The sequence below is a fragment of the Erpetoichthys calabaricus genome, chromosome 1, assembly GCF_900747795.2.
Source record: "Erpetoichthys calabaricus chromosome 1, fErpCal1.3, whole genome shotgun sequence".
NCBI lineage: Eukaryota > Metazoa > Chordata > Cladistia > Polypteriformes > Polypteridae > Erpetoichthys > Erpetoichthys calabaricus.
In genome coordinates this window covers 112,115,042-112,131,732 of record NC_041394.2, presented here as the reverse complement: position 1 = coordinate 112,131,732, position 16,691 = coordinate 112,115,042, and the positions used below count along the sequence as shown (strand labels likewise).

General features: G+C 35.3%; 1 protein-coding gene across 2 annotated transcripts; it reads left to right on the top strand.

Annotated features, from left to right (window-relative positions):
* Window positions 1-3,774: 3,774 nt before the first annotated feature.
* mrps33 (mitochondrial ribosomal protein S33) lies at window positions 3,775-13,913 on the top strand. 2 transcript variants are annotated; one of them, XM_028805221.2, is made up of 4 exons: window positions 3,777-3,876; window positions 5,702-5,789; window positions 7,010-7,237; window positions 13,567-13,913. In XM_028805221.2, exons 3-4 carry the CDS (start codon window positions 7,029-7,031, stop codon window positions 13,670-13,672), a joined length of 315 nt encoding a protein of 104 aa, XP_028661054.1. In that variant the 5' UTR covers window positions 3,777-3,876; window positions 5,702-5,789; window positions 7,010-7,028; the 3' UTR covers window positions 13,673-13,913. The 2 variants fall into 2 exon arrangements, with proteins under 2 accessions (XP_028661048.1, XP_028661054.1); XM_028805215.2 differs by lacking the exon at window positions 5,702-5,789 and having other exon boundaries at window positions 3,775-3,876.
* The last annotated feature ends 2,778 nt before the right edge of the window (window positions 13,914-16,691 follow it).

Here is a 16,691-nt window from a genome sequence, read left to right as displayed (position 1 = left end):
AAATTTTGTCTTACCCTTATGAGAAGGAGTCAAAGCATTTTATCAATTTTCCTAACTTAGGAAACCACTCATAACTACACTAGGATTTAGGAGAGTTTGTGAGATGTCCTAACTTATTATGAGTTGCCAAAAGAATTTGTTTAGTCAGAGATTCGCACACTTCCCAGGTAAGACAAAATGTTTTGAAAACACTGGACAACAGTGAACTTGTGAAAAAATATCAATTTAGCAGTGATGGAATAACATTTGTAACACATTCTGTATGTTACATTATTACTCCGTCTAAATGGAGAAGCCATGAACTATTTGCCGAAATGAAAGTGTTGGTAACATTATGTGTAAAATGCAGCTTTGCAATATCAATGATTTGTGCATGTCAAAACCAACCATTTCTCAAAATATGCACCAAACTTTGAATGCTCTTACAACATGTGAGATAATATCAAGAATCATACATTTTTCCACCACTCCATGTGAGTTATTATTAAAAAGCAATCTTCATTCATGCGAACTGGTACACACGTAAAGATCATTGCACTAAGTGTGGGTGAGCACTCATACGTGAAGTGCAAGCGATATGACAATATCACAGGTGGCCATGAATTACAAAATGTACCATAGTAAAAACAGGGAAGGATGAGTGACAGCGAAAAGTCACAGAGGTACACTAAACTCTGCATTCCATGAACCCCTGGAGAATTTGCATTACACTTTACATACCTAGAAAAGTTCAAGAAGGCAGGCACAGACTCCCAAGGCACTGCATAAATTGAGCCTCACAGAGGTTAAGGAGGGATCACAGAGAAAGGCATGGCACACCAAGTGCAATTGGAACTTCCCATGGTCATAACAGTCCATGGTCTTCAATTCCAACCGTTGGGGGGGGGGGGGGGTTTGTGTGTAAACGTTAACATTATTCAAAGTTATTGTCTATTTCTACCTACATTTTTATTACTCTTTAATTTAATATTGTTTTTTTGTATCAGTATGCTTTCCCCTTGGGATTAATAAAGTATCTATCTATCTATCTATCTATCTATCTATCTATCTATCTATCTATCTATCTATCTATCTATCTATCTATCTATCTATCTATCTATCTAACAGTGGAAAGGTTATTTTTTGAAAGTATGGCTCTGGATCATTCATTGTCAAATAAACATACCTGTTATCAGGCTTCACGCTGATTTGATGTGTTTGTGTTGGTCATTCCAGCTCAGTGCTCATTACAGTATTATTCTTGAAAGTGTTGCCAAGTGGCAACAATTACAGGCAAATTAGTGCAAAACCCTATCTTATTATGTTCTCTTTCTTCTTTCAATGTTATTATTATTACCTTGGTAGTGAAGCCTTATTGTTAGTATCAGAAAACTGCGAAGCGTCGTCAAGATTTCCAAGGAAACTACAAAGCATCATCCTGAGTACCACTTTGTGGATCAAGGTGCCGCAGAATCACAACTTCATTCGTTATCAAACGTAAATTCCTACCAATTGCTGGGAGTGGGTTTACAGCACTTCCAAACTACTTGTCATGTCCTAGTCTTATCCTAGTCAGACTTTTAATGGCTGTGGCGGGTTGGCACCCTGCCCAGGATTGGTTCCTGCCTTGTGCCCTGTGTTGGCTGGGATTGGCTCCAGCAGACCCCCGTGACCCTGTGTTCGGATTCAGTGGGTTGGAAAATGGATGGATGGATGGATGAATAACTATGAGATGCTTGATAAATAAGGGCTCAGGTGCCTGCATTGCTCTTTTAAAAGGAATTTTAACTGATTTCAAAACTCCATTCTCCATGTTTTCACAGAAATGCATAAATATGTAATAATTATCAAAATGTGAAATAAAAGATTCACAAATGAAACACACTGCAACTTTAAGATCAGACAATAAATTTACTGTTTTTAAAAGAATTACATTTGGAGGCTAATATACAGTTTCTGTTCACTTTAGTCCATGGCAAATACCCAATCCTTATACTTACACAGGAATGTATAGAAGTAACAATTTTGATCATTTTGGAAAATGGCAAAAAAGATCAAGATCAGGAAAAAAGGTAGTTTCAAATGGCATTATAATGTAGGGCTATTTCTGAGAGCATCTGAAAAGTAAAACAAAGGTATTTCCATACTGAAGAGAAAAGAAGGTAAAGACAAAACATGTTGGCTGTATAGCCTTCATCAGGCATGCAACTGAAAAGGTAAGAGCAGATAACATATACAGAAGGAACACATTTATGGTAGATAAAAGGAGATGAGAGCCAGGAAAAGCTTGGGTTGCTGCTGGAAGAGGTGTTGGTGAGGCCAGCAGGGAGGACTTCTACTTACACTTTAATTTTAACAGCTTTACATTTGTATCCTCTTTAATAAAACCCCTGTGTGGGTCCAGTGTCCGTGTGTGTGTCTTCTGATGAAGTGCGCATGTGCTTCAAAGGCCGCCTGACGCGTCACACAAGACAGAGAGGGCGGGACCTATAAAATATCGCGCGGTCGATCCAATCGGATTTCTGTAAATGAGGTAAGACTTAAAACAAAAGGCACGAAAAATCCAAACGGGTACTGAGACGCGGAAACCAGCTTCCCCAAAGAGGTGGGATTAGTGTTTGTGGTTGTGCAAGTGTTCACTCTGAGGATGTCAGATTTGCTATTAAGAAGATTGGCCCGGTAAAGTGTCAGTCGTTGGAGGGGTTTTCCTAAATATACGAATTTTCATGATATTACAATAGGATGACTTTTAAAAGTAGATTTATTTTCGCGCACATAAAATCCGTTGCTGGGGAGATGCCACACATACAATAATCAGCTGCAAGACAGCACGGATTAAAATAATTGGCTGGGGAACTGCACAGTACTTGCTGGAGAGACGCCACAAGCACGATTATCAACTGCACGCCACACATTTCATCAGTTGCTGGGGAGAATCTGCTGATTGCCCACTGTTGTGACAGAAAAAAAAACGCATATTACTATATCAAAGCCAGTATTACTGTCAGAGAAAATTACACGCATTTTACGGAAATACAAACCAGTATTACTGCGAGAGAAAATTAAAGGCACACAATACAGTGACGCATATTACAGCCACATACAAGCCAGTATTACTGTAACAGAAAATATTACGGACGTACAAGCCTATATTACTGTGACTATCTACTAACAACATGCCACCTAAAAGAGAAGAAAAAGAAAATGAGCGTCAGAAAAACGCTAAAAGAGAAAGACTCAGAAGAGCAAATAGATCTATAGAAGAAAAGGAAAATGAGCGTAAAAAAATTATCAAAGAGAATGCACTACTGTTCTAGCACCCGTTATTGTAACGGGCTTAATGTCTAGTTCCACTATAAAACCCCAGTTCCCAAGCCTTCATAAGCATGCACATCCTTGTAAATTTTGACAGACATGCTCCCAACCTCTCCACATCTCTCTCTCCTGAATAGAAATAAAAAACAAAATTCATAAATGCATCTTTTAAATCGTTAAGCAGATATGTATGTTGGTGCCTGTATCTTTACAGTAGGGGGAGCACTTGTCAGTGTTTCTACTGCACGATAATGTATTTCCATTTATGAATGCATTACACATTGAAATTTTAATAAAGTTAATATACTATACAAAGTGTCCCCTTTTGAGCTTTACTCGAGCAGAAACTTTCTGATTATGAGTTCCTTTTTATTATAAATCATACGGAATTACCTTTAATCACTTTTTGCTTACGTTAGCCAGTAAACACGGACCCCGACCACTGTGACACCGTAATCCCTCGGAACTTAAAGCAATTGCATTTCTGTTTTCGAACGGAAATGTACCTCGGGCGTACTGTTCTTCTCGCGTGATCTTTTTCTAGTTACCTTAGTTTAGCATTTTAAGGTCAAAGGAATTCAGGTAAAGAGGCTTCCAGACTTTTTGATTTAAAATAGAAATGATTTTAAATAACCTGAATGAAGTTACTGCAATTTTAGTCATTGTGAAAATTCCGACGGTAGTTTGGGTAGCTTGGTGAGCCATAAATGCAATGCATCGCAAATGCCTTTTGCACAAACTGCGTACGTTTAGAAAAGCTGTTTTGATATGTTGGGAAAACGTAATTATTCATTTTAAATATTTTTTGTTGGTTTTACTTTTCATTATTTTTTTTCATCGAGTTGAAAAAACAAGTCATTTTAATGTGTTCAGTGAGGTTAATTTCTCCTTATCTTTTAATAGTGTCGTTTAGTCGTTTTTAAGTAATCCCTTTACGTCTCATCGCAATTGAAGTAATCATTATTCTAAAAAGTTTAGCAACTATTGGTATTTTTTGACAGGTTTCAATGGATGAGTGCGTTAATGTTAGTCTATTAGCATTCACTGTTTTTGCTTCTTCACGTCGACGTTATTGTCTATGTAAGCACTAATGTAAAACATCTTAGGTTTTATGTTCACTATGAAGATTAAACCATGGACAAATATTTAGAAAGGAAAAATTGAGCGAGAAAATCGAGGAGCACCAATAGTAAAATTCAAATTTCTCTTAAGTTTAAAAGGCTTTGTATATTATTTTGTATTGTCATAATTATGGTGTAGCCCTACATTAATTTTGAGTTCTTATTTATTTTATAAATTTTAAAAAAGACAGTAGCAATTCATGTGGCTTAAAATTTCATCTGTGGTGCACTGGTCCAAAGGAGAAAACAAATGTCCAAAAACCCATTCATTAGTCCCATTTTTCACGACCAAGAAATTTCTTGTGTATTGATGCCTGTCATGAGAAAGCTACACATATTCTCAATTCAGTATTATTGTACCAGAATGGAAATTTGATTATAATGTTAGAAACATATCAACAATGAACACAGTCATCAAATAGGAATGTAGTATAAATAAACTATAGCAGTGAGCATAACACTCCTCACTGACAAATTAGATCAAACACATTAGAAATAAAAATTAAATCAAACTTTAGACATGACTGATGATTAATGCAGATGCCAACTGTTCATCCTGTGATTTAAGCCTGTAGCTGTTTGTTAAAATTCAATATATTAAGAATATTAATAGATGTTGGAATGAAAGAGTATCTTTGGACTCAGTTACCTCATGGCAACAACTGAAATTGAGAATGTAGTGGATGAGTCCTATCAGAGAGCATACACTTTTCTGTAGTGCATACTTGAAAACAGGTCTACAAGATTGGACTTTTGAGATTTTTTTTTCCACTCCATTTTATAATTTGACTAATTCTGTTTTTGTTGCTAAGATTAAGGTTTCCAAACCAGGCCAGCAGAACATAAGTAAAGACAAACTCAGTAAAAGACTTGTTATAAAAGAGTGACATAATGGTAGCACTTACATTAAAAATAGTCCGCTTCCTTAAACAATAGAGGCACTGCTGTCCTTTTTGCAGGTGGCTTCTGTGTTTTAATTAAAAGTTACTTTTGAGTATATGGTTGTCTTCAGATATTGATGACTGTCAACAATCTCCACTTCTTATCAGTTCCTTAGTTTTAGTAACATTAAGATTTAGAAAAGACACCCAACACCAGTAACCAAACTATTTTCAACTTCATTCAGTAGGCTAACAATTTCTGAGTCATCGGCAGATTTTAAGATGAACCTAAAGATAAAATAGAAATCCATGTCATTTTTGGAAAATGTGTATTTTTGTGAGACTCTGCCATTTTAAATGAACTCTCAGCTGTTCTCATCACCACATTGCCTCTCTGCTCCACAGAAAGCTCCTTCCAAGGTGGTTTCCTGCAGCTTGGTTTATGACTGCTGCTATTGCCATTATTCTCTTGAGAGCAATTTGAGAGCTTAGGGTAAGATTTTCATTAAAGTATCTATCTATCTATTAGGATTGAGACAAACAGACTTGTCATTTTACACCTACTCACATATGTACCATGCATATTCCAACTCACACTAATTTGGAATCGCCAGTTCATCTAATGTGCATGTCTCTGGGGGTTTGGACATCATGATTACCATAAGAGGATCAATGAAAAATGTGAACACTTGTTTTTTTTAATTTTATCTTCACATCCTGGACATATATGCCCATTTTTAAGCACTTTAGTAGAAGGGCAGTGTTGTGGTAAACAGCTTCAGACACATTATGCTGTTTTTGATCTTTATACTGTAAGAAAGCTGGACCCATGACAGTTACTGTCAACACACAAATGAACTGGAATTTATCATTATCACAGAAAAATAGTGTCAGTAATATGGGATTAAAATGTATTGCTTCAAATTTCTTTTTGTTGTCAAAACCTTTGCCACTTGAAGATAAACGTACTTTGGTTTGTTTTAAGGCTTATCCAGTTTGGACCGGTGCCTTTTATATGCCACTTTAAACCACAAGAACAGACACTAGATTTTAAAATATGTATTAAAAATACTTCACTTAAGAACATCATTTTCTATGGCTAATAAATGTATGTCACAATTGTGAAAAATAACCAAAGTTGTCCTGTAAAACTAAAGCACTGGCAAGTAAAAATCTGATTGAGCAGTATCTGGAATATTTGATGGTTTAAAACGCTAAAAAAAAAAAAAAAAAAGTTAGCATAGTAAACTTCAGTAATTGCAAAGTTTGCCTGTGATAAATTAAAGTAAATTTGGAGTTTCTTTTGAGTGAGTTCAGTCTGAATGTTGTATTTTAAGGTTTTCTTATTTTTTCTTTTTCTTCTTAGTTTCACATATGAAGACCTATGTGTACCATAAAAAAAAAAACAAGACTTGTTCATTTTACCCCATTCTTAAAATGCTTTCCACAGATCTATTACCTTGGTCTGAAGCAGGTTTTGTTCAGGTTCATACAGTCAATAAGAGGTAGAATCTGGAAAGCCTAGTGACTTAGGCGGTGGAGCTTACTATTTTTTCGTCATGTTAAAAAGTTTACCTTATTCAGTGATAAATTGGTAATATTTATAAATAGGTATTAATCTTGATTTTGCTTCATAAACTTTACATTAGTGTGATGCTTATTTCATTGTGCAAAAGTGTTATACTTATTTATTTTGTGATGTTCTTGTTTCAGAGAAAAAAAGAAAACAAGGATGACATCAAACTATGCTCTTCGTATGGCCAGACTCAGTGCACGAATATTTGGGGAGGTGGCACGACCAACAGACAAGCAATCAATGAAAGTTGTAGAGTTATTTAAGGAACAGCCATTGGCACTTAAGAAGGAGGTGTATGACTGGTATCCAGATCACAATGTTTACTTTGCTTTAACCCAAAAACTTAGGTTTATGGGGCTGTACAGGTATTATAAAATTGTTATTAATTATGTTCATGTTAATCTTCTGTAGCTCTTCACTGACTACTTGCTCAAAGTTCTTACACCTATCTATACTAATAAAAGGCAAAGCCCTCACTCACTCACTCACTCACTCACTCATCACTAATTCTCCAACTTCCCGTGTAGGTGGAAGGCTGAAATTTGGCAGGCTCATTCCTTACAGCTTACTTACAAAAGTTAGGCAGGTTTCATTTCGAAATTCAAAGCGTGACGGTCATAACTGGAACCTCTTTTTTGTCCATATACAGTAATGGACTGCAGCTCGCTGGCCGTGGGAGGCGGGGTTGCGTATCGCGTCATCACGCCTCACACGTAATCACGTGAACTGACTGAAGGAGAAAGGACGGCCTTATATGGCGTTCGTTTATAAAACAGCGGACAGGCTGTGTAAAGGCAGCTTCACAAAAAAACAGATCCTTAACAAATTGTTATTGGTATATTTTCCCTCAATTTAAAAAGGTTTTCTTTTCTTCTGCGAAGCCCCTCTAGCGCTGACGTCCGAGGTTCGATTCTCGTAAGGGAGTGCAGTGAGTGTGTACGCCTGATGAGCCAAGAATTAGGGTGAAACACGTGTCGCGTACTCTTTGCATTATTTGACAGTAAACTATTTTCAACCATTCTATGATCTGCTTCTCACAACTGAAGGCACCGTGGCTGATGTTAGCTGACTTGCTGGCCAACCATAAGCGTTACCTGGTAGGTAACCACCCATACAATCAGATTGTGATTCAGACTATGAATGCCGTGAATGTAATTACCCCGATCTACATGCTAGAGAAAACCTCAATGAAGAAGAAACAGTGTGTAAGCATACATATTAACACGTGCAATTAAACGTGTGCATTTACGGGGTGATTGGCTTAAAAGCTCGCCTTTTATTAAAAAGGTATATGTAAACTGTTTTCATTCTGAAGGGCACAAACCACGTTGGATTTCAGCCGTTAAACGCGCAAAAATGTCGGTACACCAGATAAATAAGCGCAACATATTATCAGTTGTATTGTATGCTTACAATACATATAGAAATGTGTTAATCGTTAACTAATAGTATGGGATGGTGTTTTTCGACTCGGCTACAGATGCCGATAGAGACCAGAACTGCTTTGGAAAAATATGAACGCCTTGGGGCCGATCTGGAAGAAGGTAGCGCAGCGCCTTGACTTAAACGATTCCATGTCTTGGTGGGTTTGCGTAGCTTATTGTCAATATCTTTACACCTTTTTTTTAAGACTTATTGACTGAAACGGGCTTTCACGAAAAAAGTTAGGGCTTTGCTACAGGATACACCCTCCACAAGTTAAGCAAGTAAAAATAAAATATATATTTCTGTTTTATTTAAACCTTTTAAGTTCGTCTGCATAGCCCCATTTGGCTGTTTTATTTTTTTTTTCTTTCTTCAGTAATATTTAATCTCCTTAAAAGAAAAAAGAACATATCCATTTTACTTTTTTTGTATCTCTTTAGTAATATTTTAGTGTAAAAGGATAACTAGTATTTAAACCTTTTATGTTACTTTATAAATTTATTTTACACAATGTTGAAAAATTAATAAGAAAGCTACATATTTTGGCAGCTGCTGCTTTAATTTTCAATGAAATGAACCATCTAAAAATGAGAAACCCTCATTTATAAAAGTTTGCTGCAGATGACTTAACTGAAAATAAATGAATAGTTCCTATGTGTATAATACATATCTATTTGACTTATGCCTTTATTCCAGCAACTTGCAACATCTGAGGTACAATTTGTTACATTACTTTTGTTTTTTGCAGCACAGGCAGGTGAAGTGACTTCCTCAGGGTCACACAGTGGTGTCAGTACCAGGATTTGGACTGACAAGTTCTGGGTTTGCTGAAATATTACTGAAGAAAGAAAAAAAACGAAAAAAACGGGCAAATAGGGCTATGCATACAAATGTCCATCCATCCATTATCCAACCCGCTATATCCTAAATACAGGAGCCAACTCCTGCCAACACAGGGCACAAGGCAGGAAACAAACCCCGGGCAAGGTGCCAGCCCACCGCAGGGCGCACACACACACCCACACACCAGGGACAATTTAGAATCGCCAATGCACCTAACCTGCATGTCTTTGGACTGTGGGAGGAAACCGGAGTACCCGGAGGAAACCCAGACAGACACGGGAAGAACATTCAAACTCCACGCAGGGAAGCGAACCCGGGTCTCCTAACTGGCACCTTTCACTGCGCCACCATGCCGCCCGCATACAAACTTAAAAGGTTTAAATAAAACAGAAATATATACCTTTATTTTTACTTCCTTAACTTGTGGAGGGTGTATCCTGTAGCAAAGCCCTAAGTTTTTTCATGAAAGCCCCTTTCAGTCAATAAGCCTTAAAAACAGGTGTAAAGCTAAACTTGCAGCACCACTATTCAATTACACTTGCCTAACGCCTCTCCTAAGGGGACATACTGTGGGATCTAGGCATCAGTCAAAGCACCAATCACAGGCCCGATTAGAAAGCGGGAAGCTGTGATTTGTCGTCTCCCTCCCATGTAACAATCACAGCCCGTGTTACAATGCACTATGTATGTATGTATATATGTATATGTGTGTGTTTATGTATGTGCGTATATGTATGTGTATATATATGTTGATATGTGTATATATATATATATATATATGTATATATATGTTTACATAACCTCTTTAACACACTACTTCTCCGCTGCGAAGCGCGGGTATTTTGCTATATGTATATATATGTATATGTAGATATGTGTATATGTAGATATGTATATATATATATGTTTACATAACCTCTTTAACACACTACTTATCCGCTGCGAAGCGTGGGTATTTTGCTAGTTTACAAATATAATACACTAACAAGAATGTATATAACAGTGCAACATTTCCATGCATAAATGCATCAAGGTTAATGGTGACACTATAGAATAAAACGAAAACCAAGAACTTTAAATTACAATATTTTCAAAAATGACCCTAAGAGATTTACAGCTTATCAGGGAAAATCTGTTGAAGTACACAACTGTGAAAACTAGTAAAAATATATATTGCTCAGCTGTACCAATGTCAGTTTATAAGCCACATTAGAAATAACAAATAATTTTGGTCAAGTTGTAGAAAACTGTTTAATAGGAGAAATGTACTATATATGTGGAGCTGATTTTTCCATGACATTTCATTTATTTAGCTAGACGTTTAGTTTTTACTTAAGTTTGGAATTGTTGCAGTTTTAGATTTAAATCATAATTGCCTTTAGTCTCAAAGGAAAATAATAAAATTCTCAAAAAAAACATTAATTTAGCATGTTTGATACTTTTTTGTGGAAATTGTTAATTTTGCATTTCATCTTTCTTTTAACTAACTAGAAAAACATTTTGAAGTAACTTTAAGATTTTTAATAATCCATGAAAGTTTCCATTTGTCCTTTCTGTTAATCATGCATTTTAATTGCAGTTACTGTTCTCTATAGATAGATAGATAGATAGATAGATAGATAGATAGATAGATACTTTATTAATCCCAGGGGGAAATTCACATACTCCAGCAGCAAAAAATATTAAAAAATATTACATTTAATTTAAATATTGACATTGATAATATATATTTATACATGATATTTAGATGTGCCTATATTCATTTTTGCAAGATTATTTTGAATTTATTTTAAAAAGTATGGCAGAAGTATTAAGATTATAAATAAGTTTAAGAAGATAAAACATTAATAATTATTACTTTAGTTGATAGTTTATTGTGTGTTTACAAGAGACCATCTTGATTTATAAGTTATTTTATTTTTATACAAATTTGTAACATATGTTATAGTATCTTTTAAATACTTAGAACATTATGGTTTTAGGGTGCCATATTGACTCTGCATTCTGGATATGAGAGTCATGAATATTCCGTGTGTGGAGTTTGCATGTTCTCCTAATGTTTGCATGCTTTGTTGTCCGCTGGATACTCAGGTTTTTCTCCCACCTTGTCAAAGATATGTTGGATACATTAATTGACAATTCCAAATTGGCCCCCTCTGTGAGTGTGCATGAGTGATTGACTGATACCTTGTCCAGGACTGTTTCCTGCCTGTTTCCTGCCTTGTTTTCAAGGCTGCTGTAATTGTCTTTGCCGAACTGGCAACACTGAATTTATGCAGGTTGTAGGAATGTTATGTTACAACACTTAATATGACAGTAATTTTTGGTTTTATTTTGTATTGATTCTTATTCATATAAAACTATTAGAGTTCAACATTGTGAATTATAGTAGTTACAATTTTTTCATTAGGTTTAATTGAGAGATGCTTACAGTTGTTCAATCTGGAATCTTGTCAGTCTTGCCAGTAATCTAGTTTTTAAAAAGTGGCAAATTTATTTTCATGCACCTTGCAGCATTTATTTTCATGATGTAGTTGCATAAATTATATTTAATAATATGACTGAATTGTGAGGCAGGGGAAGCTGTCTGTATGTGCAACTGTTTACATTATATGAAATCTGAGAATTGTACATTGCAGCCATATATTAACATGTATTTACACTTCAATAGTTATTGGGTGATTTAACAGGAAAAAAAATCTTTGATTATGTTAAGGTAACTTACTACCCCAAATCTGAAAAAGTTGGGGTGCTGTGTAAAATGTAAATAAACACAGAATGCAATGATTTGCACATCTCATAAACCAATATTTTATGCACAGTAGAACATAGAAAACATATCACATGTTTAAACAGAGAATATGTACCATTTTAAGAAAAGAATAAGGTCAATTTGAATTTGAGGGCAGCAGCATGTCTCAAAAAAGTTTGTGGACAGGGCCATGTTTACCACTGTGTAGCATCCCCTCTGGTTTTAAGCACCGTCTGTAAACGTCTGGGAACTGAGGAGACCAGTTGCTGGACTTTTGGGAGAGGAATGTTGTCCCATTCTTGTCTGATATAGGATTCTAATTGCTCAACAGTCCTGGGTCGTCTTTGTTATATTTTTATATCATGATGCACCAAATGTTTTCAATTGGTGAAAGGTCTGGACTGCAGGCAGCTGGTTCAACACCCAGACTCTTACTACGAAGCCATGCTGTTGTAACAGATGTAGTATGCAGTTTAGTATTGTCTTGCTGAAATATGCAAGGCCTTCCCTGAAAAAGACATCGTCTTGGTGGGAGCATATGTTGTTCTAAAATCTGTATATACCTTTCAGCATTGTTGGTGCCTTTTCACAAGTTGCTAATTCCATAGGCACTAATGCAACCCCATACCACCAGAGATGTAGGCTTTTGAACTGAGCACTAATAACAGGCCGGATGGTCCCTGTCCTCTTTAGTCCAAAGGACCCGACGTCCATGTTTTCCAAAAAGAATATAAAACTTAGATTTGTTTGACTGCAGAACAGTTTTCTACTTTGCCTCGGTTCATTTTAAATGAGTTTTGGCCGAGAGAAGATGACAGTGTTTCTGGATCATATTCACATATGGCTTCTTCTTTGCTTGATAGAGCTTTAATCTGAATTTGTGGATGACACGACAAACTGTGTTCACAGACAATGATTTCTGAAGTGTTCTTGAACCCATACACAAAATTCCATGACAGATTCATACCTGTTTTTAATGCACTGCTGCCTGAGGGCCCAAAGATCATGAGCATCCAATATTGATTTTCAGCCTTGTCCCTTGCGCACAGAAATTTCTCCATATTCTCTGAATCTTTTGATGATATTATGTACTGTAGATGATGAGATATTCAAAGTCTTTGCAGTTTTATGTTGAGGGACATTATTCTGAAATTGTTCCACAATTTGTAGATGTAGGTTTTTGCAGATTGGTGAACATTTGCCCATCTTTATTTCTGAGAGACTCTGTCTCTCTGAGATGATCTTTTTATACCCAATCATGTTATTGACCTGTTGACAATTAACCCTAATTAGTTGCAAAATGTTCTTTCAGCTGTTTCTTTTTTGTACCACTTAAACTTTTCCAGCCTTTTTTTGCACCGTGTCACAATTATTTTGAGATGTGTTGCTGCATTCAAATTCAAAATCAGCTAATTTTTTTATGATATAGTAAAGTGTCTCCCTTTCATCATTTTCTATGTTCTATTGTGAATAAAATATGGGTTTATGAGATTGAGATTTGCAAATCATTGCATTGTTTTTTATATTAAAATAAGTCTTTTTAATTATTCATATTTTTCTTTATTTGATGTTAAGAAATTTAAATTTATACTGCTTTATTTGAAAGTATGTATTCATTGTTGTGTTTTGATGTTCATTAATTTACCTTTTTACAATTTTTATTTCTGTTATCAGAGATGAACATGAGGATTTCAAGGATGAAATGAAGAGGATGAGAAAACTACGTGGTAAAGGTCCTCCTAAGAAAGGAGAAGGAAAGAGAGCAACAAAGAAGAAGTGATTGGAAACTTTGGAATTGTCAATGCACTCTAATTTTCTTTAAATATATTTAAAGATCATCATGTTTTGCTGATCAATTTGAGTTCAGAATTTGGAAAAGACATTGATGGACTACAAAACCATTTAGTAGACATTCACTTTTTCATATTTTTTGTTAAAATTTTGTTACTTAAGTTATTGTCAATATATTTTACTGTACAAAGTTAAGACCCAAACTTAAATTTGGTATAAATACTATTTTAAAGTAAATAATACTTGTGTCTTTTTTCAGGTTATTTATATTTATATTTCCCCCTGGGATTAATAAAGTATCTATCTATCTATCTATCTATCTATCTATCTATCTATCTATCTATCTATCTATCTATCTATCTATCTATAGTAAGCATGAGATTAAACAGTGATGTATTTAAAGAGGAATGATATAAACAGTATTTTAGGAATTTAAAACTAATCTTCATGTCAGTTTTAATAGATTAAGTATATGTATGGTAAATTATGGTGAAATGCACTGGAGAAATGTGGTCCAAGTCCATCATTTGCCACTTCAATATTTGAAAACAGAGGCTTACCAGTGACTTATCCATACTGTATAATGACACAACAGACATGTTTCTTTCACACTAGAATTCAAAGTTTTTATAAGAGGAGAAATGTACTTTTGCCTAAAATAGGAACAAGGTTAAATACTGTGACAGAGCGGTAATAACAAATTTCAAGAAAACTCATAATAAATAGCTAATTAATAATGATTTCGAAAATAATTTAAAAGCAACATGATCACCCTTACCCTGCTATGGACCGGTATCCCAACCCAGTTGAGATTGGCTGCAGCTCATTGGACTGGGAATGTGGTGAGGGCGTTTGAGAGTTGTTATAATCAGTATAGATAGTAGGGCTAAAATAAATGCACTGTATTAAAGAAACAGGTCTTCAGCCATGATTTAAATATTAGGATTGATCCTTTTTTTTTTTTTTTTTTTTTTTATAATGCAGGGATGTGTAACTAGAGATGAAAATAATCAATATATCTCACTGGTCTGTATATCTAATTGCTTTATATACACTTAAGCTGTTTATGCTTGAATTAAAAGACCCAGACTTACTTAACTTATCATAATAAATTGTAAAACAAATGCCCATGTAGATCATTGTATGTTTTCAGGAAAAAGTGGTCATACCTGATTATTGTGGCTTTTGAATACACCTGCAAAGTATGAACTTTACCAAAACTTGCCAATGGTGAACAAGACTTTTCTGTTGTTTTGCACAAGAATGGTGTGTTCTCCTTCACTGAACAGTGACTGTTAGAGGTAATGTTTGTATGGTGTGTAGGTCCTCAGGCTAACTTCAGTTGTTAGTATCTGAGAACATAAGCCAGCATTTGAAAAATAAGGTTAGTAAAAAATGTGGAGGGGGAGGTTGGCTTTTTAGTGATCTTAGTCTTAGTAGCGGTACAATTTAAATAAACGCTTTCTCAGGAAGCATGTCCACCCTGTTTTGACACGAAAGCCCAGTATTTAGAATCTCTGCATCCTGCAATAAGTTTATATATTCTTAGTGTTCTAAAAAATAATTCAAGTGTCTTATCTTTGTGTACTCGTTAACTTTAAAGATAATTTGACGGTCTGGCAAAAACTTGCTTTTAACACTAGAAAATGTATTTTTTGTCTGCTATTACCTGATTCTCAATTACATTCACATTTTTTTTTGTACATATTGTTCCATGTTCCTCATATTTGTGTTTTTGCAGGTTCAAAATGTATAATTTTACTGATAGCCACCACTATAGGATTGGCATTTTATCCGCAAATGTATAATTTTACTGATAGCCACCACTATAGGATTGGCATTTTATCCACTGAAGTCATAAGTCATTGGGTTTTTTTTAATACCTATCTACTAAATGCTTATTGTTCCTCTCTTTGGAACACCTATCACAGAGGTAGAAATTGTTTTATAGGAATCATTCCTCTGAATATATCCATTTGTTTATACCTAAATCCTGTAAAAGTTAGTTACTTGGTCTAAAAATATTTTTTATGTATTGCCTCAGTAGGGCCACATGAAATCACTTCTTTATAGTTTCCATTGGTTTAATGTTCAGTTGCCTTTGCTATTTTTAAAGATTATGGAAAAGTAATTGTAGCTAGCTATGCAGAAGCTGTATTTATTTTTTATTTAAAAATTCAGTTAAGGTGATTGAATAAACAGTTACTTATGATGTGAAAATGTAAACATGTCAACCCATAACACAAAACAACCAAGTTCGAATAGTAGTGCTTAGTGGTGTTTCTGCTATAAAACATTTGTTAAAATAAGGCAAGTAATTCTGGTTGGCTTGATAGAGCAAGTTATACCAAAATTGTTATTAGGTGTGACACGGTGTTGATTTTAGTAATGCCAGCTGTAATATACACTGTATGGCCAAAATTCATCCCAGAACAGGTCAGAACTCTTCGCAGGCCACTGCAGTTCCTCTATGTGAGTGCTGGCAAGTAATGTTTGGCACTAGGCACAATGCAGTCTAGAAGGTAGCATTCTACTAGCATTCACCAAACCAAGGTTCGTTCATCACACTGCCAGATAGTGAGATGTGATTCTTCACTCTAGAGAAGATGGCAGCATGCTTTACACCACTCCAGTTGATGGTTGGCATTGCACATAGAGAACTTAGGCTTGAGTGCAGCTGCTCAGCTAGGGAAACCAATTTCTTGGTGCTCCTGACGCAAAGTCATTGTGCTGATGTTGCTTCAAGAGTCAGTGTAGAACTCTGTTGTGGGTGATGCAATAGAGCAGTGGTTCCCAAACTCTGTCCTGGAGACCGGCTGGAGACTCCTAGCCTAGTTAATTTTTTTGGGGGTCAATGAAGAAATTACAAAAGCAAGTGTGTTAATATATCTATTATATAAAAAAATTTTGGGTCGAGACGTAATCATCTCGGAGAGACACTTTAAAGTCCCGGGAGACTTCTTGCATGTCACGCCCTACTTACAAACAATTTCTCGGAGACACTTTAA